Here is a 24442-nt window from a genome sequence, read left to right on the forward strand (position 1 = left end):
CTGGCTGTGCATTTATTTTAATTTTATTCTTACGCTTCTCCCGTTTTTATTCCTGTTGTGATTACGCTCTGAGTAAGGATGGTTGATGGGTGACAGGATGGGATATTATGGTTTGGGTCTTCATTGACCAAACGTTTTATTGATCTGAAAGGTGTAAAAAGGGCCAAACTTTGGCTGAAGCCTAGCAGAGCTGAGAAGAAATGACTTCCTCAGGCTGGCATGGACATAATGGACTGAATGGCCTCCTTCTGTGCTATAACTTTTCTATGGTTCTATGTGGGAACAGGAAGACAAACAAGCTCCCAGAGGACAGATAAAACAAGAGTGCCTTGAATCTTAGGTGACACGTGGGTGTGAAGGCCACCATGTTTTCACTGCTTGGCCTGGGAATGCTGACTCCCTGTACCGGGGATGGAGTGTGGGGAAATCAATTTTTTCAGAGTTTGACGTGGTTTGGATGGGTACAGGTGGATCAATGACAGATTTGTAATTGGTTCATTCAAATATTGGCTTGGCAATGATTGGGTTAAATCAGTCTCCATAGACTTTGCAATGTTTCAGACGATAAGATATAGGAGTAGAAATTAGGCCATTCGGCCCATCGAATCTGCTCCACCATTCAATCATAGCTGATAAGTTTCTCAACCCATTCTCCCGCCTTCTCCCCGTAACCTTTGATCCCCTTACCAATCAAGAACCTATCTATCTCGGTCTTAAATACAATAAATATAAAAGTAAAACAAGTGATTTTCCGAGCACAGGGATTTGTAGAGATTTTACAAATTACTTTGCCATGGCATCTGGGACAGACCAGGGAGCATTTAAGTGGAGATGGTGCTTCTATCCAGAGTGTAATGGTAATCCTGCTGTACTTTGATACTACTGCTCAGACATGAGCAAGTGTCAGCTTTTATTTCAATAATATCTAGCCACTGTCACCAATAAGTGTTATCACTGTGAATCATTGAAGAGTTTGAGAAAGGGGGACAAAGGGTTAATTAACTCCCTGAACCCCATTTTCTAACGTCGCTGTGTCAAAAATAAAATCTCATCTCCCCCGTGTCTCCTTTACCTTCGGGGGACTCATTTTCTGTTGAAGAGCCCGCCACTCTCCCTAAAGTGCATAAATCTAATCGTGTAAAGCCCAGCAAAATCAAATATTTTTTTCCGATAGAAGTTTAATAATGAAACAGAACATGGTTAAAAAGAAGAAAATTACTTAAGGATTAAAGACAACCAGAGTAAAAGGATTTGCACAATGTTCTGGACCCAAATGGTTTCTCTTCAGCTCCTCTGTACACTGTTCCCATGACTCCCCACTTTGGAATCAGGGGAACTGAATCCCAGGGGTCACGTCACCATCAGCCCCGGTCGCCCCCCACTCCTTCCTCAATTGGTTGGAGGCCTACTTCCCAGTCAGCCTTCCAGCATCTTCCTATTAGTCAACACCCATGGCAGTTTCTTAACTGTGATGCAGACCCTGATATTCTCAGATAAATTCAGCTCTCAGCTCCATCATTGACATGAGCAATAGAGACAGAAAAGAGCCAGAGGCTCAAATGGGAGCTCAAAACTTGTGGCTGTAAGCCAACACTAACATTTTTCAGTCAAATATATGTTATTTATACTGGAGTTTTGATTATTAGATTTAGGCACTAAAGGCAAAATGTGGGGAATTTAAAGGATAACTTTCCCTTTCTAACTTTGTATTGTCTTTGGTCAGCCATAGCTTAGTGGATCACACTCATATCTCTGAGTTAGAAGGCTGAGGGCTGAAGACTCACTCCAGGGACCTGAAGAAAAAATCAACGTCAACATTCCAAGTGCGAGCACTGAGGGAGTGCTGCAGTGATGGAGCTGCTGTCCTTTGGATGAGTTGCTAACTCAAGGGTCCTATCTGCCCCTTTGGGCGGAGATGGAAATTCCCATGGCCAATATTTTGAAGAAGAGCAGGGGAGCTATCCTAGGTGTCCCGGCCAATATTTATCAATCAACATCACTAAAAACAGATCATCTGCTCATTATCACATTGATGTTTGTGGGATCTTGCGGTGTGTAAACTGGCTGCCATGATTCCAACTTTACGACAGTGACTATACTTCAAAAGTACTTCATTGACTGCAAAGCGTTTTGTGATGTATTGTGGCTGTGAAAGACGCTATATAAATGTAATATCTTAAATTTAAGATTTATATTATCTGATCTTGTGATCTCTAACTTAATTGATTTAGCTTGCCACTTAATAAATTCACTTTGGTCCTAACAAGATCTTAACCAAGTTAGGCAAAGGCAGACTTCTCTGGATAGTAAACTTTAAAAAAAAATTATTTTTTTATTAATTCATGGGATGTGGACATCGCTGGCTAGGCCAGCATTTATTGCCCATCCCTAATTGCCCTTGTTCAGAGGGGCATTTAAGAGTCTGGAGTCACATGTAGGCCAGACCAGGAAAGGGCAGCAGATTTCCTTCCCTGACAATGGTTCCATGAGTCATCATCAGCCTTTTAATCTCAGATTCTTATTGAATTCAAATTCCATCATCTGCCATGGTGGGATTCAAACCCTGGTGCCCAAAGCATTACCCTGGGTCTCTGGATTACTAGTCCAGCGACAATACCACTACACCATTGCCTCCCCCAGACATTATAAGATAAAGGGTTACTTAACGATCTTAAGACATTAACTTTAACAACTTCATGTGGGTGATCAGTCTGTAGATGCGTCACCCTCTCTGGCTCCTTCTTTGACAGTAATTTCCTTGGAACTCAGCCTTGGGAATCTTCAGCACTTGGCGAGCAAGGAGGACCTTTTATCCCCAAAGTGACCATTACCTCGAATCAGAGTGGGGCTTGTTGTAACATGACAATTGGTCAATTTAGTTACTAGATTAATTTTATTCACAATTACTTACACGACCTTCTCTCATTATCTTCGACAGGAATTCAATAGAACTGTTTCAGACTATCCCTTTATCTGATTTTATACAATCAGACAGATTTTCAGACAGTTTCAAATTTTGAGGCTAATCAGAGCTTGAAGGTCTTTCTTACCAGTACATTTATCTTCATTGCACATTCTTTATGTACGCAGCAATAAAGGTTTTACATCTTTACGTAAATAAAACTCAGTCTTTTACTATAACTACTGATTCATTATTGATTCATTACTTGTAACTCAATTAAGGCTCACTACTTAAACATCTGTTACTGACTGATAATTAATACAATAATATTTAATTAATACATTTGGTTAATACAAGATACAGTGGTTCAAAACGACAGTTTGTGGAAAACAATTGCTTTTTTACTAAGCTTGATGAGATTAAACAATGAGCCTTATTCTTAAACTGGATTTTGGCAGAATATGTCCAATAGCTTATCAAAATTAGAAAATAATTTATTTGTTCAAACAATTTCTGCTAGCTCTGCAGTTTCTAGAAAAAAATAGGTGTTTATATGGTGTTCATTTTTAAAATGCAGATGCACCCTTTATAATATAATTATCTATTACATTGATTCACTAAGTGATATCTTATTCAATGTTCATTACTGAATAATCATCTGGTTCATGACTGGCTATTAATACAAAACCAATATGTATTTAAAAAAGAAAAGTTATACAATGTGCAAAAGTTTCAAGAAGCCACATGTTAATAGTTTAAAATGACTTCCTTGGCCTTGTTACTTATAACAGTGAATACAGGATGAAAGTGATTGATTTTTAAAATGAAATTTGACTACCCCGCCCTATCTATAGGTTCATACTTTAAACAATGATGAAACTTCAAAACTACTTCATTGGCTGCAGAACGCTTTAAGAGGTCCTGAGAGGTGCTATAGAAATGTATTGTTTCGTAATTGTCCAGAAAATTGAACATATTACACACAATCCCCTCATCAAAATCATTGATAAAGATTGAACCTTAATTTTGTATAATAACCACATCTTTGACACCATTTTGAATACTATGTGAAACTTCAAACACACAATATCCTGAACTATTTGTTTTAAAACACAGCACGTTGTTGTGATTTGGAATGCACTGCCTGAAAACGGTGCAAGAAGCAGATTCACTTCTATCTTTAAAAAGGGATCTGGACAGATTCTTGAAAGGAAAAGAAAACTGCAGGGTGACTGGATTAATTGAGTTGTTTTTCAAAGAGCCAGCATGAGCATGATGGGCCTAATGGCCTCCCTCTTTGCTCTGCGAGCATCGTAGGCATTTAAAGTGAGTGGTCATGACCTGGAATCTGCTTCCAATGAGGGTGAGAGAAGCAGAGATAATTGGGTGGACGAATAAACCTCTACGGATGTGAGGATGGAACGGAGCAATGGAACTGACTGGTTCACTCTGGAGAGCTGGCATGCAATTGATGGGCCGAATGCATAATTCTATGATCTAAAAAGAGGAATTTCATCAACTCCAGTCTCTCCAATTAACTAAAGTCCCTCATCCCTGGTGCTGTTCTCATAAATCCTGTCTCCAGCCTCTCAAAGAATTCACATCTTTCCTTTAAGGTGTGGTCCATCTATAGGATTCCATTATAGAGGGATAGAATTGAAAAGCAGGGAGTTTATGTTCAACTTGTTTTGAACCATGGTTAGACTAACTGGGAGTACTGTCAACATTAGTGATCTCCATTTAGAAAAAGAACAATACCAGAACTGAAAGCATTTTCTTCACTGACACTTTTCAGGAAAAAGAGAGAAGACTTCAGGATGACCTTTAAGATTATGAAGGGATTCAATAATCCAATAGGGATTTCATGACAAACCTCTTTACCCAGCGAGAGGTGAGAATGTGGAACTTGCTACCACAACGAATGGTTGAGGTGAAAAACATGAATACAGAGGTTAGGTACATACACGAGGGATATAGGAATAGAAAGATATGCTGATGGGGGCAGATGAAGTGGAGGCTCATGTGGAGCATAAATACTGACATAGACCAATTGAGCCGACTGGCCTGGCCCCATGCTGTAGACTCAATGGAACAGGGACAAATGTATTTATTTGTGATCCATCTGTAGTGGTAGGAAAAACACTATTTACTATTTAGGATATAATAAAAGTACTTAATCAGCTTTGTGGATCATTTCAGTGGGAATGTGCACTCCCAGGCTCAAAGAGCATCAGCCCACTGGAAGCAAAGCCGTGAGACCAGCCAGCCCAGCGGAAAGAAGGTCTCTGACCCTCCCACTTCAACAGGCAGAATGAACATGGTTCAGTCCTGGATGTGATTAACAACAGCAATAACAGCAGAATCCCTGCAATCATCTGTGAACTCGCTGGTGTCTCATCAGGCTGGATAACTGACTGAATCCCTTCCCACAAGCGGAGTAGGTGAATGGCCTCTCCTCAGCATGAACTTGCTGGTGCTTCAGCAGGGTGGATGAATGTCTGAATCTCTTCCCGCAGCTACAGCAGATGAATGGCCTCTCCCCAGTGTGAATTCGCTGGTGCATCAGCAGTTTAGATGAATCACTGAATCCCTTCACACAGTCAGAGCAGGTGAACGGTTTCTCCCCGGTGTGAAGTTGCTGGCGTCTCCGCAGGGCAGATGAATGAGTGAATCCCTTCCCACACTCGGAGCAGGTGAACGGCTTCTGCCCTGTGTGAACTCGCTGGTGGGTCAGCAAGTTAGTTGACTGATTGAATCCCTTCCCACACTCAGAGCAGGTGAAAGGTCTCTTCCCAGTATGAAGTTGATGGTGTATCACTGAGTGAATCCCTTCCCACAAACAGGGCAGGTGAATGGTCTATCCCTGGTGTGACTGTGTCGATAATTTTCCAATGCAGATGGGGTCCGGATCCCTTCCCACAGTCCCTACACTTCCACGGTTTCTCCATTGTGTGGGTGTCCTTGTGTCTCTCCAGTTTCAATAATCAGTTGAAAACACTTCTACAAACAGAACACGTCTACAGTCTCTCCCTGCTGTTAACGGTCTCATGTTTTTGTCAAGCTGTGTAACCTGTTAAAGCTTTCTCCACAGTCAGTGCACTGGAACACTCTCACTCGGGCCTGCGTGTCTCAGTGCTTTTCCAGTCACACTGATGTTTAAAATCTTTTGAAGCAGACAGAACAGACAAACAGCTCTCCTTCTAGATTCAAAGGCCGATGATACTCACATTGTGATGAACCGAGTGACTGTTGATGTGACGTTTGGTTTGAGATTTCTGTTTGCAAATCCTCCCCCTTTAATGTCCTGTAAAAGGAGTTTACAAAAGTCATTGCTGTCAGTATAGGGAAGAAATTCATAACAGGCTATTGTAATTTTGATGGAACATTCTTTCCTCTTTCACTCCCCAAAATCTCTAAATCTCCATCCCGCACACTTTCCCTACATCCTCATTCCGCTGTACCAAGTATACACCCTCCCAATTTTCCTAAAGGTGCCGATTCAAGCTGATTGACAAATTCATGTTCACTGCTTCCTGTCCTGGACACAGAGGTTGTAAGAAATGGGAAAGCAGTAGGCCATTCATACCATCAAGCCTGTTCCGCCATTCAATAAGATCATGTTTGATCTGATGTGGCCTTAACTGTACTTTCCTGCCTATCCACCATAACCATTGACTCCTTTGTCGATCAAAAATCTGTCTAACTTGGCCTTGAATATATTTAATGACCCGCCTCCACTGCTCTCTGTGGAAGAGAATTCCAAAGGCTAATGCTCCTCTGAGAGAATAAATTCCTCCTTATCTCCATCTTAAATAGGAGACCCCTTTTTAAAAACTGTGTCCCCTTGTTCTAGATTTCCCCATGAGAGGGAACGTTCTCCCAGTACCTACTCTGTCCAGCCCCCTCAGAATGCCATTTGTTTCAATAAGATCACCTCTTGTTCTTCTAAACTCCAATGAGTTAAGGCTCAACCTGCTCAGCATTTCTCAGATGACAATCCTTCGTCCCAGGAATCAGCCTAGTGAACCTTCTACAAATGGCTTCCAAGCCATTATATCCCTCCTTAAGGACAGAGTCCAAAATTGTACAGAATACTCAACGTGCGGGCCTTAACAATGCCCTGTGCAGCTATAGTAAGACTTTCTAAAAATTCCTTTGTGTGCAGTGGACCAGACCTGGAATAGGGATAAAAGGAGCTTCCAGCAAGTGTAGGTGAGCTTCATTGCGAGCCTAACTGACCATCTTTTATTGGGCCTGGTCCTCAGCCGGGAAAATGAATTTGTCTAGGCATTGTGCCTTTTCAATTAAACAGAAGCTACGTGGGCAACTATTCCTTGTCGTTTCCCCCAGTGGCATCTCTCAACCAATCAGATTTGAGTCTGATTTTCTGAATTTAAATAAACGCTAGCCATGATTGTTCCCTGGTGCATACCCCAAAGCAACAACTTGACCTGAGTACACTTGCAAAACAATCAGCTCACTGTTTTACAATATGAATTATTGTTCCCTTTGAAATTTGACATTCTTGCATCTATTCTGATGCGTGCAAACGAAAAGCTTCGACAGAATCTCTCTTTTTACAGCAATACTCAATGTCGATATTACTGTAGTGTCTCATTAAATACCGGCCAACTCCTGGACACACCACCCCTTTCATTGAGAGGTCTGGGCAACCTTTTCAGAGTCTGCACCCTCCCTGGATTCACTTCATTTCCTTCAGTTCCTGCAAGTCAACAGTTTAAGCCCAGAATTAGAAAAGAAATGGAAAGGGAGAAACACTGATTTCCTCATAGATGTTGCCCAGAGGAGGAAGTTTTAGTCTGAAGCTCGTTGTCCAACTTTCGCATTGTGACGTCCACAACGGAACCCTGCCTGAATCAGCCAATAGGAATCACTTTGCTCCGCGGTGACGTCTTCGGGTTCCAGTCTGCAGGCCAGGCGCGCGGACACTGGAGCCTCCCCCTGCACCTCCTCGAGCCAAGGTATCCAGGCAACAGGCTGACGGCATCGGCCAGAGCGAGAAGCCGCTCGGCGAATTCCCCCACCCCACTACTGACTACGGCGGCTGGTCCAAAAATAGATCGAGAGCGACCGCTGGCGGCAGCTGCACTGCGCCTGCTCCAGACAGCTCGGGTCAGCAGCCCCTTCTGCGCCTGCGCGCTGGACTGCCAGCTGGGTGCTTGGAGAGCTTACAAAATGTCTTCCACTCATTTTCTTTCAAGTTTGATTTTAAACAACACATTTGTTATTAACTTCACACAGACACTAAAACTTCCTCCTCTGTCTAACATCTGTGAGTAAAACACTTTCTTTCCCTCCCCCTGGGAAATACAGAGTTGTGGGACTCTGTAACTGGAATTAGTGCCAAATATGCTGAGGGGGGAAATGCTGGTGATTTTATGGAGCCTGTTTTTATTGTATAAACTGTTTAAAGTCAAATTTATCCTGTCTATTCAAATCCTGTTTGTCTGTTAATGCAGGCTTCATATATGTTGATTTTAATTTGATTGTTACAGTATAAGTTTTAAAAGTTAACCTTATCCTTAGGTTTATTCCGTTGGGGGTTGCCTGGGAATTTGTTTATTTTAAGGGGATCGTAACAACATAGATATGTCTAGTAATATTGTACATATTGGATATATTATTTATGGTTCTGCAATAAAGTACATTTATTACTATTGCTAGTCGTGTAATGTTGCAATGTAGTACTGCAGTGATGTTATGACACAGCAACTTGTAAAGGCTGAGTTTTTAAATCCCAGATGGAAACTTGAACAACTGTCAAAACCTATATTTTCAATTGGAATGTTTGAGATGCAGCTCTGAATTCAGAAATAAAACCACTAAGCCTCAAGAGGTTTTTTAAAATCTAAACTAACTTAAACATTTATTAATTTAACAAGAAATTAAACACATATACATGTCTACAAATTACTACCATAATTTTTAAACAAATACCCAAATTAATCACTCCCAGGTAAATCTTCACCAAGGCAACAACAACCCATAGACTTTAAACAGACAAAGTACATATCATCTTACGAATTCAAAATGAGGTTCTTTTCAATTTGTTTCCTTTACAGACCGTTGGAAGGCTTGCAGGCTTTTTAGATGTTACATGCCTCTGACCTGCACACACAAACTCTTCTTGGGTTACACCTAGCTTTCTCTTTGAATGTAAATTCAAACTGTATCATTTGAACTTGGTCTTTGAACTTCACCTCTCCTAACAATAAAACCCCTTTCACAGCACCAATTTTATTAGTAATATGAACACATTTCTTGGTCTCCTAGCTAGGTGTCCCAAGATGTTACCCCCTTCTTTTGAATGGTTTATTCAACAAAGGCAGATACACTCTTTGCTTTTTAACTTACTGTTCACCCAATTACCACCTCAAAACTACTATACATAAAAGCACCCAGACTATCTGGCTTTAATCCAATTAAGCCCCACATACACACCCACAGACAGAGAACCTAATATAAGTCCAATTTAAAAAATAATTTCCAATAACATTGTTTACATTCATATCTTCATGACAAGCTACATTATATATTTACAGTTGTAGAGTCATTACAGTACAGAAGGAGTCCATTCAGCAACTTGAGTCCATGTTGCCTCTCTGTAGAGCAATCCAGTCAGTCCCATTCCTCCTTCTATATCCGCATTCCCCTGCAAGTTTATTTCCTTCAAGCGTCCATCCAATTTCATTGTGAAATTATTGGTCATCTCTGCTTCCATCACCCTCTTACGCTGCGAGTTCCAGGTCATGGCAACTTGCTGCCTAAGAAAAACTCTTCCTCACATCCCCACTATATCTCTAACCAAGTGATATAGTACTGTATATTACATACATTTTTTGTCTAATAATATAGATATATATATATATATATATATAAGTATATGGCGAGTAGCCTGCATGAAGATTTTCAGGTCTCATTGTCCAGCATATGAAGTGGTGAGCATGAATTGACACCTTCAGGAGAATTAGGAGGATGTGTATGAGGTACAGCAGAGTGAGAATGGAGGGAGAGCGGGGCGCGAGGGGGTGGGTGGGTGTGTGGGGAACAGAAATTTACAGTCTTGGGGAATGAGAGAAGAAACTAGAATTGTCTGGTCTGAATTTCTATTCCAGACTGAAAGTGATGATTTTTATAAACTCCTTTTCCTGTATATTAGAAGGTGAGGATTTGAAGACACAAATCTCAAAATAAACTTCACATCAAGATCTGACAGAGTCACTTGGTTCTTCAGGACCTGAATACCAATAGCATTTCAATCTAGAAGAAGAAATGTTTGTCTGCTCCGTCTGCTTCAAAAGGTTTTAAACATAACTTTGACTGGAAAAGCACCAAGACACACTCACCTGCGTTCCAGTGCACTGACTGTGAAAAGAGCTTTAACCGGTTACACAGCCAGAAAAAAAAAATCACACCATTCACAGTGGGGAGAGACTGTACGCTTGTGTGTGTGGACAAGGCTTCAACTGATCACCGAACCTGCAGAGAAAGAAGGCCATTGGCACCATGGAGAAAGTGTGGAAGTGTGGGGACTGTGGGAAGGGATGCAGATTCCCATGTCAGCTAGAAACTCATTCAGAGCAGGGAGAGGTCGTTCACCTGTTCTGAGTGTGGGAAAGGATTCAGTGAGTCATCCACCCTATGCAAGCCGAGCGAGTTCATACTGGGGAGAGACCATTCACCTGCTCAGAGTGTGGGAAGGATTTTACTCAGTTATCCAGCCTGCAGAGACATCAGCGTGCTCACACCGGGGAGAGGCCATTCACCTGCCCTGAGTGTGGGAAGGCATTCAGTGATCATTCACCCTGCCGAAACACCAGCAAATTCACACTGGGGAGAGGCTGTTCACGTGCTCTGATTGTGAGAAGGGATTCAGAGATTCATCTGCCCTGCAGAGGCACCAGCGAGTTCACAATGGTGAGAGGCCGTTCATCTGTTCCGAGTGTGGAAGGGGATTCAGAGATTCACCCACCTTGCTGAGGCACCAATGAGTTCACACTGAGGATAGGCCGTTCAGCTGCTCCGCGTGTGGAAAGGGATTCACTGACTCATTCACCCTGCTGACACACCAGTGAGTTCATACAGGGGAGAGGCCATTCACGTGCTGTGTATGTGGGAAGGGATTCAGTACATCGTCCAGCCTGCTGAGACACCATGTCACCCACACCAATGAGAGACCTTTTAAATGCTCTGACTGTGGGAGTTTTTTCAAAGCTCTTGGGGCCTGATGGTTCACCAGCGCATTCACACTGAGGAGAGACCATTCAGCTGCTCTTGCTGTGCGAAGAGATTTAGAACATCGTCCAACCTGCAGGCACACCAGCGAGTTCACAAGTGACTGCAGGGGTTGGATTCTGCTGCTATTGCTGCTGTTAATCACATCCAGGACTGATCCATGTTCATTCTGACAGCTGGTGAAGTGGGAGGGTTGGAGAGTTTCTTTTTGCTGGACTGACCGGTCTCACAAATTTACTTCCAGTGGGCCGATGCTCTTTGAGCCTGGGATTGCACATTTCCACTACAAAAGCTGATGGAGGACATTCATTTCATCCTGCATAGTAAATAGTGTTTTTCCTACCACTACAGGTAGATTTAAAGTATATATATTTGTCTCTGTTCCACTGAGTCTACAGCCCAGGGCCAGGCTCATCTGGTCTTTGTCAGTATTTATGTTCCACATGATTCTCCGTCCACTCCTCTTCATCTCCCCCATCAGCATATCCTTCTATTCCTTCTCCCTGATGTACGTACCTAGCTTCCCCTTAAATGAATTCATGCTGTTCACCTCAACCACTCGTGATTCCTGTCACAGAGTCCATTGCTGAAAGGGGTTTCAGCTGCGGTGTTCATGAACATGATGTTCATGTTTTTACACGTCTCTAAACTCATCATTCGCAAATTCCCCTCAATTATCAGTCTGAAATTTAGCAGGTGTCCCAGGTCTAGTCACAGAATTTTTACAATGCAGAATGAGGCCATTCGGCCCATCGAGTCTGCACTAGCTCGCTGAAAGAACGTTCTACCTAATCCCACTCTCCTGCCTTATCCCTGTAACCTTGCACATTCTCTCTTTTCAGGTAGCAATTCAATTCCCTTTTGAATACCTCGATCAAACCTGCCTCCGCCACCCTCTCAGGAAGTTCATTCCAGACTCAAATCATCCTCTGGGTGAAAAAATTTCCTTTCATTACTTCTCCTTTTGGCAATTATTTTGTATCTGTGCCCTCTAGTTCTTGATGTTCTCTTGAGTGGGAACAGTTTCTTACCATTTACCCTGTCCATACCTTTCGGGATCTTAAATACCTCTATCAAGTCTCTTCTCAGCCTTCTTTTCTCCAAGGAAAACAGTCCCAACCTCTCCAATCTTACCTCATAGCTACAGTTGTTTATCCCTGGAATCATTCTTGTGAATCTCCTCTGTACTCTCTCCAATGCCTTCACATCCTCTCTCAAGTATGGTGCCCAGAACTGGATTTTGTGCTCCAGATGAGGCCTAACTAGTGTCTTACATATGTTTAACATGACCTCCTTACTCTTGTACTCAATTCCCCTATTAATAAAACCTAGAACACCATATGCTTTATTAACTGCTCTCTCAAAATGCACTGCCACCTTGAATGAGTTATGTACATATACACTGATGTCCTTATGTTCCTGCACTTCCTTAAGAACTTTCCTTTATTTCATAGTCTCTCCACATTCTTCCTGCCAAAATGAATCACCTCCCACTTCTCTGCATTGAACTTCATCTGCTATTTGTCTGCCCAGTTCACCAATGTGTCTATGTCCTTTTAAAGTCCAAGATTATCCTCGTCACAGTTGACAATGCTTCTAATCTTCCTATCATCTGCAAATTTTGAAATCATGCCCTGCACACCACAGTCTAGGTCATTAATATGTATCAAGAAGAGCATGGGTCCCAACACTGACCCCTGGGTAACTCCACTGCTGACCTTCCTTCAATCTGAAAAACAACCATTTATCACTACACTCTGTTTCCTTCACTCAGCCAATTTCTTATCCAAGTTCCTACTTTCTCTTTTATTCTTTGAGCTAGAATTTTGCTCACAAGTCTGTTCTGTGGCACTGTATCAAATGCCTTTTGCAAATCCATATTCACAACATCAACAACATTGCCCTGATCAACCTCTAGCCAGAACAATTCCATACTTGACCCCTCTGGAACATCCTCTCTCTCCAGTACTGTAATACCATCTTTAATCAATACAGCCACTCCACGCCCCTCCCAACTTTCTTCCTTTCCTGTCCCTCCCAAATACCTTGTACCCAGGAACATTTAATGTCCAGTCCTGCCCTTCTTTGAGCCAGGTCTCAGTTATAGCAATAATATCATTGTTCCATTTGTCAGCCTGTGCCTTTAGTTCACCAATCTTATTAATCACACACTGTGCATTCACATACATGCACATTAATACTGATTTAGGCTTTTTAAACTTTCCCCCTTGCTCTGACTCCATCTAATGACACTATAGCCTACTCTAGTTCTATCAACACTCTCCAAGTATTCTACTTACCTTGATACTACCCTCTGATATATCCTCATCAGCTAATACTTCTCTACTTCCCACTGCCAGTTTTTCTCCTGTCTTCTCTGAATTTCCCCTCAGGTTCCCATCCTCCTGCCAATCTAGTTTAAACCCTCCCTATCTATTTCTCCATGACTTGGTCTATAAGCATCCTTTTGTCCTTGCGATTTCTTATTGGTGAAAGACTAAATCAGTTATCATGTCTACAAAGTGTAGAATGAAAATATTTCTGTCTTTGTCTCATTCCTTTAGATCCATGGCATCGACCTTGTTATGGAGTCACCTGCCAAGGGAAGGTTTACAATAGGACCCACTCATAACGGGGCCAAAGCTCCTTCTAACTGGTACAATTTATTCAGAGGAATCATTATCATCTTCAGCCTCAGAATTCTCAGTGTCACATGTCACTCTGAAGACCCTGATTTTCTGCTTTGGGCAGTTCATCACACAATGTTGTGAGTTAGACCTGACACACCTGTTAATTGTTCCCTCGTCATTCCTGGGGTTCATTCACCTATTAGTGCTGTTCCACTCCAGATCTGCTAAAGATGCTTTCACCCTCATTCAAAACAGGTCAAAGTCCGACTATGCTTTGTAGGCATCCAGTAGATCAACTTTCTTGTAAATCTCATCAATGAACCCAAACAGAAGATCCAAACCTTCATCAGTATCCAACTGACAGGCACCCAGCTCACAAAATACTTTGCTTTAGTTAGGAAGTGACAGTGCCAAGGCCAGATCTTGTTTCCTCTTTGGTTAGGACGTAACTCGTGTCTACATATCCACTTCATTTTTCCACTGGTTGTATAGCTCAGGCTCTGAGAACATCAGTGAGTATTCAGACCCTGACAATTCCCAAATTAAAACAGAAAATGCTGGAAAAACTCAGCAGGTCTAGCAGCATCTGTGGAGAGAGAAATGGAGTTAATGTTTAGAGTCCATAAGACTCTTCTTCAGATTTCCAGCATCTGTAGTATTTTGCTTTTACCTGACAATTCCCCCTTGCTTTCTGCCTTTTCTCACAAAATCTATTTGCATTTTAAGCTTCTGTTTGAAATTTTATTTTCTTTTAGTTTCCAACCTTCATCATTAGACAAGCATTCTCAGTTACCATGTAACAATCCTGACAGCCTTATGGTGAAGGAAGAAACTGGAGCCAATCTTTATTGGTATAGATTTATTCACAGAGTGAAACATTATAGGTATATACCTCCTAACTCCACTCCACTCAATGTCAGTAAGTGCCTCTTCATGTGCACTCATGTAACCAACCAATCAATGCCCACCACCTGTATATCCTGAAGCCCGATTCATGTAATGAACACCCACAGTCAGAGTATTTAAAAAGTCTCTAATCGGTGTGACCGCCATGCTAACTCAGCAGGTTGGAGGACTCAGTGAATCCTATCCCACACTCAGAGCAGGTGAGCGGTCTCTCTCTTCTGTGTGAACTCACCGGTGCTTCCCCAGGCTGGAGGTATCAGTGAATCCCTTCCCAAACACGGTGCAGGTGAATGGCCTCTCTCCAGTGTGAACACATAAGTGTGTCCACAGATTGGTTGACTGAGTAAATCTCTTCCCACACACAGAACAGTGAAATGGTCTCTCTCCAGTGTGAACTGCCTGGTGTCACCGCAGGGTTGACAAATGAGTGAACCCCTTCCCACGCAGAAAGCAGGTAAATGACCTCTCCCCAGTGTGAACTGCCCAGTGTTTCTGCAGGGTGGATGATACACCGAATCCCTTCCCACACACACAGCAGGTGAACAGACTCTCCCCAGTGTGGCTGTGTCAATGAATCTCCATCTCTGATGGGGCTTTGAATCCCTTCCCACTGTACCCTCACTGCCACGGTTTCTCCCTGATGCGGGCTGCCTTTTGTCCCTCCAGTTTTGATGATGAGTTGAAGCCTCGTCCTCACACAGAACACCTGTACAGTCTCTCCTCACTGAATGGTGTGATTTTTTTTCAGGCTGCGTAACATGAACACTCACTTGGGTGTGTGTGTCTCAGTGCTTTTCCAGTCACACTGATGTTTAAACCTTTTGAAGCAGATAGAACAAACATTTCTCCGCCTAGATTCAAAGGCCGATGATATTTACATTGTGATTAATTGAGTGACTCTGTCAGATCTTAACGTGATGTTTGTTTTGAGATCTCTGACTTCAGATCCTCTCCTTCCAATATCCTGTAAAAGGAGTTTACACAAGTCAACACTGTCATTACAGGATAGAAGTTCAGAACAGACAATTCTAGTTTACATGAACAGTTTTTCTTCTTTCATTCCTGAAAAGGTTTAAACCTCCACCCCACACACTCTCCCTCTAATCTCACTCTGCTGTCCCTCATATACACTCTCCCAAGTTCTCCTGAAGGTGCCAGTTCATGCTGAGTGACAGATACATGCTCACTGCTTCCTGTCCAGGACCCTGAAAATGAACTGGAACTCACTCCATACGAGGATGGTGGAAGCGGAGATAATCAATGATTTCAAAATTAAGTTGGATGGACATTTGAAGGAAATAAACTTGCAGTATTACCAGGATATAGAGGGGGAATGGGACTGACTGGATTGCTCTGCAGAGAGTTGGCATAGATTTGAGTAACCAAATTGTCTCTGTCTGTGCCGGAATGACTCTAAGACTGGAAATATATAACATACCTCCAGTACTATATTACAAGACTAGAAATAGTGATGAATGAACTTTACTACAAAACCATAAATGACATCTAATATGTACCATATATCAAAACTAGACACATCTCTAGTTTGTTACAATCCCCATGGAGAACAATAACCTTAAAATAAAGAAATTCCCAGACAATCTCAATGGAATAAACTGAAGGGCAAGGTTTCACGTTTTAAAACTTTTACTGTAACAATCAAACTAAAATCAACGTAAATGAAGCATGCATTAAAAATAGTTTTTTAAAATAAGAGCTAAATTTCACTTTAAATAGATCATAAAATAAAAACAGTTTCCACAAAATCACAAGCATTTCCCCCCTCAGCACATATAACAATAATTCCAGTTACAGAGTCCCACAACTCTCTGTATTTCCAAGGTTTACATTCAGTTCCTTTCCTCCTCCAAGAGGTTGGGCTGAAGTTCCTTCAGAGGGCTGTCTTCCCACAGCCCATTTCCACAGGCAGCCAAGAGTCACAGCCTCTGGATCTCTCACTGTTGGATTCCCCCAATCAGCCTTTTGGCTCTTCTTTTCCCAGCTGCTCAGACTTCCTCCCTCTCCATCTCCCACTCACAGCTTCACTGTTCTGTTCCTGAATTATTCTCTTTTCTCCTGAAAACCTCAACCTCTCAACCCCGCCTGTTTCTCTTCTCTTTCTTTTCAACACAAACTCTCAAATCCTGGACGTCAGAGGAAGTTTTGTTGTTGACATCTTTTGATGATCTGCTTCTATCACTGCTTGTTTGTCCCTACAACCACACCACCTCCCCCCCCACCTCTCTCTCTCTCTCTCCGCCCCCCACACACACACCTTAAACCAGCTTATATTTCAACTCTTTCTTGGACTCGAACTCAAGTTCTGTCGAAGGGTCATGAGGACTCGAAACGTCAACTCTTTTCTTCTCCGCCGATGCTGCCAGACCTGCTGAGTTTTTCCAGGTAATTCTGTTTTTGTTTTTGTTGTAGAGGAAGTTTTGGTCTGTGTGAACCCCGTCCTCTGATTGGCTGGAGGACCAAAGTCCTTCCGGTCCTCCAGTGCTCGCTATTGTCAGTCAGTTGCTTGGAGACCTTGTCTCGAGGACGTGCTGGGATGGGGGCGGAGCTCCCGTGTCCGAGCGGCCTGCAGACTGGAACCAGAGGACGTCACCGCAGAGCAGAGTGATTCCTATTGGCTGATTCAGGCAGTGTTCCATTGTGGACGTCACAATGACTCAGTGCAAAAACAGAATTACCTGGAAAAACTCAGCAGGTCTGGCAGCATCGGCGGAGAAGAAAAGAGTTGACGTTTCGAGTCCTCATGACCCTTCAACAGAACTAGGTGAATCCAAGGAAGGGGTGAAATATGTTGAAGGGTCATGAGGACTCGAAACGTCAACTCTTTTCTTCTCCGCCGATGCTGCCAGACCTGCTGAGTTTTTCCAGGTAATTCTGTTTTGTTTTGGATTTCCAGCATCCGCAGTTTTTTGTTTTTAACAATGACTCAGAGGTTCGTCCCCAGTACAGTGTCCCATTGGGAGCAATAACACTGGTTACAGAAGCAAAATACTGCGGGTTGGACAACAGCTCAGCGCGTCTGGAGGTCAAAGTCTCTCCCGCCCCCACGTGGGCACGAGTTATGCTCCTTCATTGTGGTCGGACCTGAACTGACTAATGGGAAGAGCTGGTGGATCTGAATTGGACTTTGTGCCAATGGCTGCACGGAGCTTCCCCCATTGTCAGAATGCGGGTGTTGGACAATTAGCTTGTGAACATGTTCATAACTGCCCAGCAAAGCTATAATGAGCAGATTAACAAGCTCTGAATGAAGATTCAGCTTCACACGCACCAAAACTTCTTCCTCTGTCCCACTTCTGTGAGTAAAACACTTTCTTTTCTCCCCCTTTCCATTTCCTTTCTAATTCTGAGTTTAAATTGTTGACTTGCAGGAACTGAAGGGAAAGGAAGTGAATCCAGGGAGGGTGCAGACTCTGGAAAGGTTAGCCGAGGTCAGTCTCACTCTTAAAGACATTGACATCCTTTACTCCTTCAGTTCGATACATTTGTCTGGCTAAAAGAATGGCCTCTTTCTTAAGTTTCTAATTAGTGGGGTGCTTTTCCCAGGAAATGGCTGGCATTTAAGGGGACGGTAAATTTATAATGAACAGAGAGATTTAGTGTTCAGGTTACGATGAGAAGGAAAAGAGGCTTTTAGCAGGTACAATGGCAGCAAATCAGCGGAGGGATTAGTGGAGTACAGACAGTGCAGAGTGGAGCTTAAGAAAGCAATTAGGAGAGCAAAGAGGGGATATGAAAAAGCTCTGGCTGGTAAAAGTAGGGAAAATCCCCCGGATATTCTATAAGTATATCAATGGGAAGAGGATAACCAGGGAAAGTGTAGGGCCCATGAGGGACCAAGGGGACAATCTATGGGTGGAGCCAGATGACATCACTAGAGTGTTGAATGAATACTTCACATCCATCTTCACCCAAGAGAATGAGGATGAAGGTATTGAACTCGGGGAGAGAGACTGTGAGGTTCTTAAGCAAATTGATACACGGGAGTGGCAAGGTATTGGAGGTGTTGGCAGGCTTAAAAGTGGACAAATTATCCAGGTCCGGATGATTTGTGTCCCAGGCTGCTGAGGGAGGCAAGGGAGGAGATCACAGGGGCTCTGACCCAAATTTTTAATTCCTCTCTGGCCATGGGGGAGGTGCCAGAGGACTGGAGAACAGCTAATGTGGTTCCACTTTTTAAGAAGGGTTGTAGAGATACACCAGGGAACTACAGGCCAGTGAGTTTCACGTCAGTGGTTGGAAAACCATTGGAGAAAATTCTGAAGAAGAGAATCTATCTCCACTTGGAGAGGCAAGGTTTGATCAGGGGTAATCATCATGGCTTTGTCAGAGGGAAGCCATGGCTAACAAATTTGATTGAATTTTTTGAGGAGGTGACCAGGTGTGTAGATGAGGGTAGTGCAGTTGATGTAGTTTATATGGATTTCAGCAAAGCCTTTGACAAGGTCCCACATGGGAGACTAATAAAGAAGGCAAATGCACATGGGATACAGGGTAATTTGATAAGGTGGATTCAAAATTGTCTTAGTTGTAGGAGACAGAGTGTGATGACAGAAGGATGCTTTAGTGACTGGAAGCCAGTGTCCAGTGGCGTACCACAGGGATCTGTGCTGGGTCCCCTATTATTTGTCATTTATATGTACGACATAGATGACTATGTAGGAGGTAGGATTAGTAAGTTTGCGGATGACACAAAGATTGGCCGGGTAATTAACAGTGAGGTTGAGTGTCTTGGGCTACAGGAAGATATAGACAGGATTGTCAAATGGGCAGATAAGTAGCAGATGGAATTTAACCCTGAAAAGTGTGAGTTGATACACTTTGGAAGGAGTAATTTGACAAGGAAGTATTCAATGAACGGCATGACACTAGAAAGTTCTGAGGAACAAAGGGACCTTCGCATGTGTGTCCATAGATCCCTGAAGGCAGAGGGACATGTTAGTGGGGTGGTGAAAAAGGCATATGGGACACTTGCCTTTATCAATCAAGGCATAGCTTACAAAAGTAGGGAGGTCATGTTGGAGTTGTATAGAACCTTAGTGAGGCCACAGCTGGAGTACTGTGTGCAGTTCTGGTTGCCACATTATAGGAAGGATGTGATTGCACTGGAGGGGGTGCAGAGGAGATTCACCAGGATGTTGCCTGGGATGAAACATTTAAGCTATGAAGAGAGGTTGGATAGATTTGGGTTGTTTTTGTTGGAGCAGAGAAGACTGAGGGGTGACCTGATCGAGGTGTACAAGATTATGAGGGGCATGGACAGGGTGAATAGAAGCAGCTGTTCCCCTTAGTTGAAGGGTCAGTCACAAGGCGACATAAGTTCAAGGTGAGGGGCAGGAGGTTTAGGGGGGATGTGAGGAAAAACTTTTTTACCCAGAGGGTGGTGACGGTCTGGAATGCACTTCCTGGGAGGGTGGTGGAGGCGGGTTGCCTCACATCCTTTAAAAAGTACCTAGATGAGCACTTGGCATGTCATAACATTCAAGGCTATGGGCTAAGTGCTGGTAAATGGGATTAGGAAGGTAGGTATGTCAGGTGTTTCTCACGTGTCGGTGCAGACTCAATGGACCGAAGAGCCTCTTCTGCACTGTGTGATTCTGTGATATGCTATATACTAGATATATTATTAATGTTTCTGTAATGAAGTACATTTGTCATTATTTCTAGTCTTGCAATAGAGTGCTGTAGCTACTTTGTATATTTCCAGTCATAGAGTCATTACAGCACAGAAGAAATCCATTTGGCAACTTGAGTCAATGCTGACTCTCTGTTGAGCAATTCAGTCAGTCAGTCCCATCCCCCCTCTATATCTCCATTCTGCTGTAAATTTATTTCCTTCAAGTGCCCATCCCATTTCATTTTAAAATCATTGATCGTCTCTGCTTCCACCATCCTCTTAAGTGGAGAGCTCCAGGTCATGACCACTCACTTCCTAAATAAAGTGCTTCCTCACATCCCCCATGTATCATGTAATACAGTATCTATGTTACATGAGTTTTTCTCCAATAGATATATAGAACTGGCAAGCATGGATCTGTCGATCAGCATGGATTCACACCTTCAGGAGAATTGGAAGTGTGTTTTTAGGTACGGGAGAGTGAAAATGGAGGGAAAGTATGTGGGATGAAGATTTACAGCTTTTGAGGAAAGAATGATCCAAAGGAACTAGAATTGCCTGGTCTGAATTCCTATCCCATACTGACAGTGATGACCTTTGTAAACTCCTTTTACAGGACATTGTAATGGGCAGATTTGCGGACAGATTATCAAACCAAATGTCAAGTAAGAATCTAACAGTCACCTGATTTATTGGGACCTGAAACTAGAAGAAGAAATGTTTGTCTGTTTTGTCTGCTCCAAAAGATTTTAAACATCAGTGTGACTGGAAAATCACCGAGACAGAGAGACCTGAGTGAGTGTATTCCAGTGCATCGCACCATTCATCACAGTGAGAGACGGTGCACGTGTTCTGTGTGTGGATGAGGTTTCAGCTGATTGTCAAACCTGGAAAGAAAGAAGGAAACCTGCACCATGGAGAAACCGTGGAAATGTGGGGATTGTGGAAAGGGATTCCGGATCCCGTCTGCACTGGAAACCCATCGACGTGTTCACACTGGGGAGAGGCCATTCACGTGTTCTGTGTGTGGGAAAGGATTCTGCACCCCGTCTGCACTGAAGATTCATCAATGTGGTCATACCGAGGAGAGGCCATTCACTTGCTCTGAGTGTGGGAAGCGTTTTCTCCAGTCATCTGACCTGTGGGATCACCAACGAATTCACACTGGGGATAGGCCATTCACCTGCTCTGAATGTGGGAAGGGATTTACTCAGTCATCCCACCTAGTGGCACATCAGGGAGTTCACACCAAGGAGAGGCCATTCACCTGCTTTGAGTGTGGGAAGGGATTCACGCAATCATCCAGCCTGCGGACACATCAGCGAGTTCACACCGGGGAGAGGCCCTTCACCTGCTCTGCGTGTGGGAAGGGATTCACTCAGTCATCCAAGCTGCTGACACACCAGCGTGTTCACACCGGGGAGAGGCCATTCATCTGTTCTGAATGTGGGAAGGGATTCAGTCTGTCCTCCAATCTGCAGAATCACCAGCGAGTTCACATTGGGGAGAGGCCATTCACCAGCTCTGAGTGTGGGTAGGGATTCACTCAGTTATCAAACTTGCAGACACACCAGCAAGTTCATGGTTGATTGTAGGGGTTGGATTCTGCTATTATTGCTGCTGTTAATCTCATCCGAACTGAGCCATGTTCATTCTGACACTTGGTGAAGTGGGAGTGTGGAAGGGTTTCTTTCTGCTAGACTGATTTTTCTTCCAGTGGGCTCATGCTCTGCTGGACTGACTTTGCTTCCAGTGGGCTGATGCTCTTTGAGTTTAGGAGTGCACATTTCCACTGAAATGGTCTGCAAAAGCAGAACTGTAGTAGAACTGGAGTCAATGGGAATCAGGGGGAAAACTCTCCACTGGTTGGAGTCATACCTGGCAGAAAGGAAGATGGTTGTGGTTTTTGGAGGTCAGTCATCTCAGCTCCAGGACAAAACCGCAGGAGTTCCTCAGGGTAGTATCCTCGGCCCAAACATCTTCAGCTGCTTCATCAATGACCTTCCTTCCATCATAACGTCAGAAGTGGGGATGTTCGCTGATGATTGCACAAAGTTCAGCACCGTTCGTGACTCCTCAGATACTGAAGCAGTCCATGTCCAAATGCAGCAGGGCCTGGACAATATCCAGGCTTGTGTTGACAAGTGGCAAGTAACATTTGTGCCACACAAATGCCAGGCAATGACCATCACCAACAAGAGTGCACCAAACCATCGCCCCTTGAGGTTCCAAGGCATTAACTTCACTGAATCCCCCACTATCAGCATCCTGGGGGTTACCGTTTACCAGAAAATGAACTGGACTAGCCATATAAATACTGTGGCTACAAAATTAGATCAGAGGCTAGCAATCCTGTGACGCGTAACTCATCTCCTGATTTCCCAAAGCCTGTCTACCATCTACAAGGCACAAATCAGGATTGTGATGAAATACTCCACACTTGCCTGGATGAGTGCAGCTCCCACAACACTCAAGGAGCTTGACACCATCTAGGATAAAGCAGCCCGCTTGACTGGCACCACATCCACAAACATTCATTCCCTCCTCCACTGACACACAGTAGCAGCAATGTGTACCATCTACAAGATGCACTAGCAGGAATTCACCAAGGCTCCGTCAACAGCACCTTCCAAACCTACGACCACTATCATCTAGAAGGACAAGATCAGCAGATAGATGGGAACACCACCACTTGGAAGTTCCCCTCCAAGTAATTCACCATCCTGACTTGGAAATATATTGCTGTTCCTTCACTGTCGATGGGTCAAAATTCTGGAACTCTATTCCTGACAGCACTGTGAGTGTACCTACACCACATGGACTGCAGCGGTTCAGGAAGGCAGCTCAGCACCTTCTCAAGAGCAACTAGGGATAGGCAATAAATGCTGGCCCAGCCAGCGAAGCCCACATCCCGTGAATGAATAAATAAAATCTCAGAGCTCTGCAATTTCTCACCATTTAGATAATATGCTTTTTTATTCTTCCTGACAAAATGGTCAATGCCACATTTGCCCACACTATACCCCATTTGCCAGATCTTTTACCCATTCACTTAACCTATCTGTGTCCCTTTGTGGCCTCCATATGTCCTTTTCAAAACTTACTCTCCCTCCTACCTTTCTATCATTGAAATAATTTTGATTATTAATGTATTAGCATCCTGATAATTGCAATAATTTCCTGATTATTGGAGCAATGGGCAGCTGATTATTAATGCAATGGGAACCGTGTAATTAATGTAATTAGATCTTGATTATTAATGTAATAGAATCCTGATTATTAATGTAATAGGATGCCGATTATTTATACAATAAGATTCTGATTGTTGATGCAATAGGCACCAGAATATTAATGTAATAGTATGCTGATTATTAATGTGTTGGGATCCTGAATATTAAAGTAATTGGACTCTGATCATTAATGTAATAGGATCATCATTATTGTTGTAATCGGATTCTGATGATTAATGTAACAGTATCCTGATTATTGATACACGTTTTTATTCATTCATGGGATGTGGGCGTCATATTTACTGGTGATCCGATTGCCCTTGAGAAGGTGGTGGTGAGCTGCTTTCTTGAACTGCTGCAGTCCATGTAGTGAAGGTACACCCACAGTGCTGACTTGTTTTTATACAACCAAGTGGTTTGCTGGGCCATTTCAGAGGGTGTTTAAAAGCCAACCACCTTGCTGTGGGTCTGGAGTCACATATAGACCAGACCAGGTAAGGACGGCAGATTTCCTTCCCTTAAGGGCATCAATGAACCAGGCAGGTTTTTACGACAATTAACAACGGTTTCATGGTTGTCATTGGACTTTGAATTCCAGATTTTTATTGAATTCAAATTCCATCATCTGCTTTGGTGGGATATGAACCCAGATCCCCAGAGCATTATCCTGGGTTCCTGGATTACTAGTCCAGTGACAATGTAGTGACACTACACCACTGCCTCCCGCTACCTGACACTGTTCTGAAGATGTGAAAGGTTCTAAATGAACACAAGAGCTTTCAGCTCTACATACTGTCCACTGGGGAGTTCTCCTGGTGCAGTGCGACCAACATTCATGTTCTAATTAAAATCACCAAAAAAACTGGGTTAATTGGTACTCGTC

At 43.2% G+C, this 24442-nt stretch overlaps 1 protein-coding gene across 1 annotated transcript; it reads left to right on the plus strand.

Annotated features, from left to right (window-relative positions):
• Window positions 1-10915: 10915 nt before the first annotated feature.
• On the plus strand, window positions 10916-21834 carry LOC121270281 (zinc finger protein 239-like; the record flags this gene model as incomplete). The annotated part of the gene is made up of 2 exons (XM_041175598.1): window positions 10916-11509; window positions 20722-21834. A coding segment is annotated over exon 2 (591 nt), but the record flags the coding sequence as incomplete, so codon positions are not given.
• Window positions 21835-24442: the final 2608 nt, after the last annotated feature.

This window comes from Carcharodon carcharias, chromosome 27 (genome assembly GCF_017639515.1).
Source record: "Carcharodon carcharias isolate sCarCar2 chromosome 27, sCarCar2.pri, whole genome shotgun sequence".
Lineage (NCBI taxonomy): Eukaryota > Metazoa > Chordata > Chondrichthyes > Lamniformes > Lamnidae > Carcharodon > Carcharodon carcharias.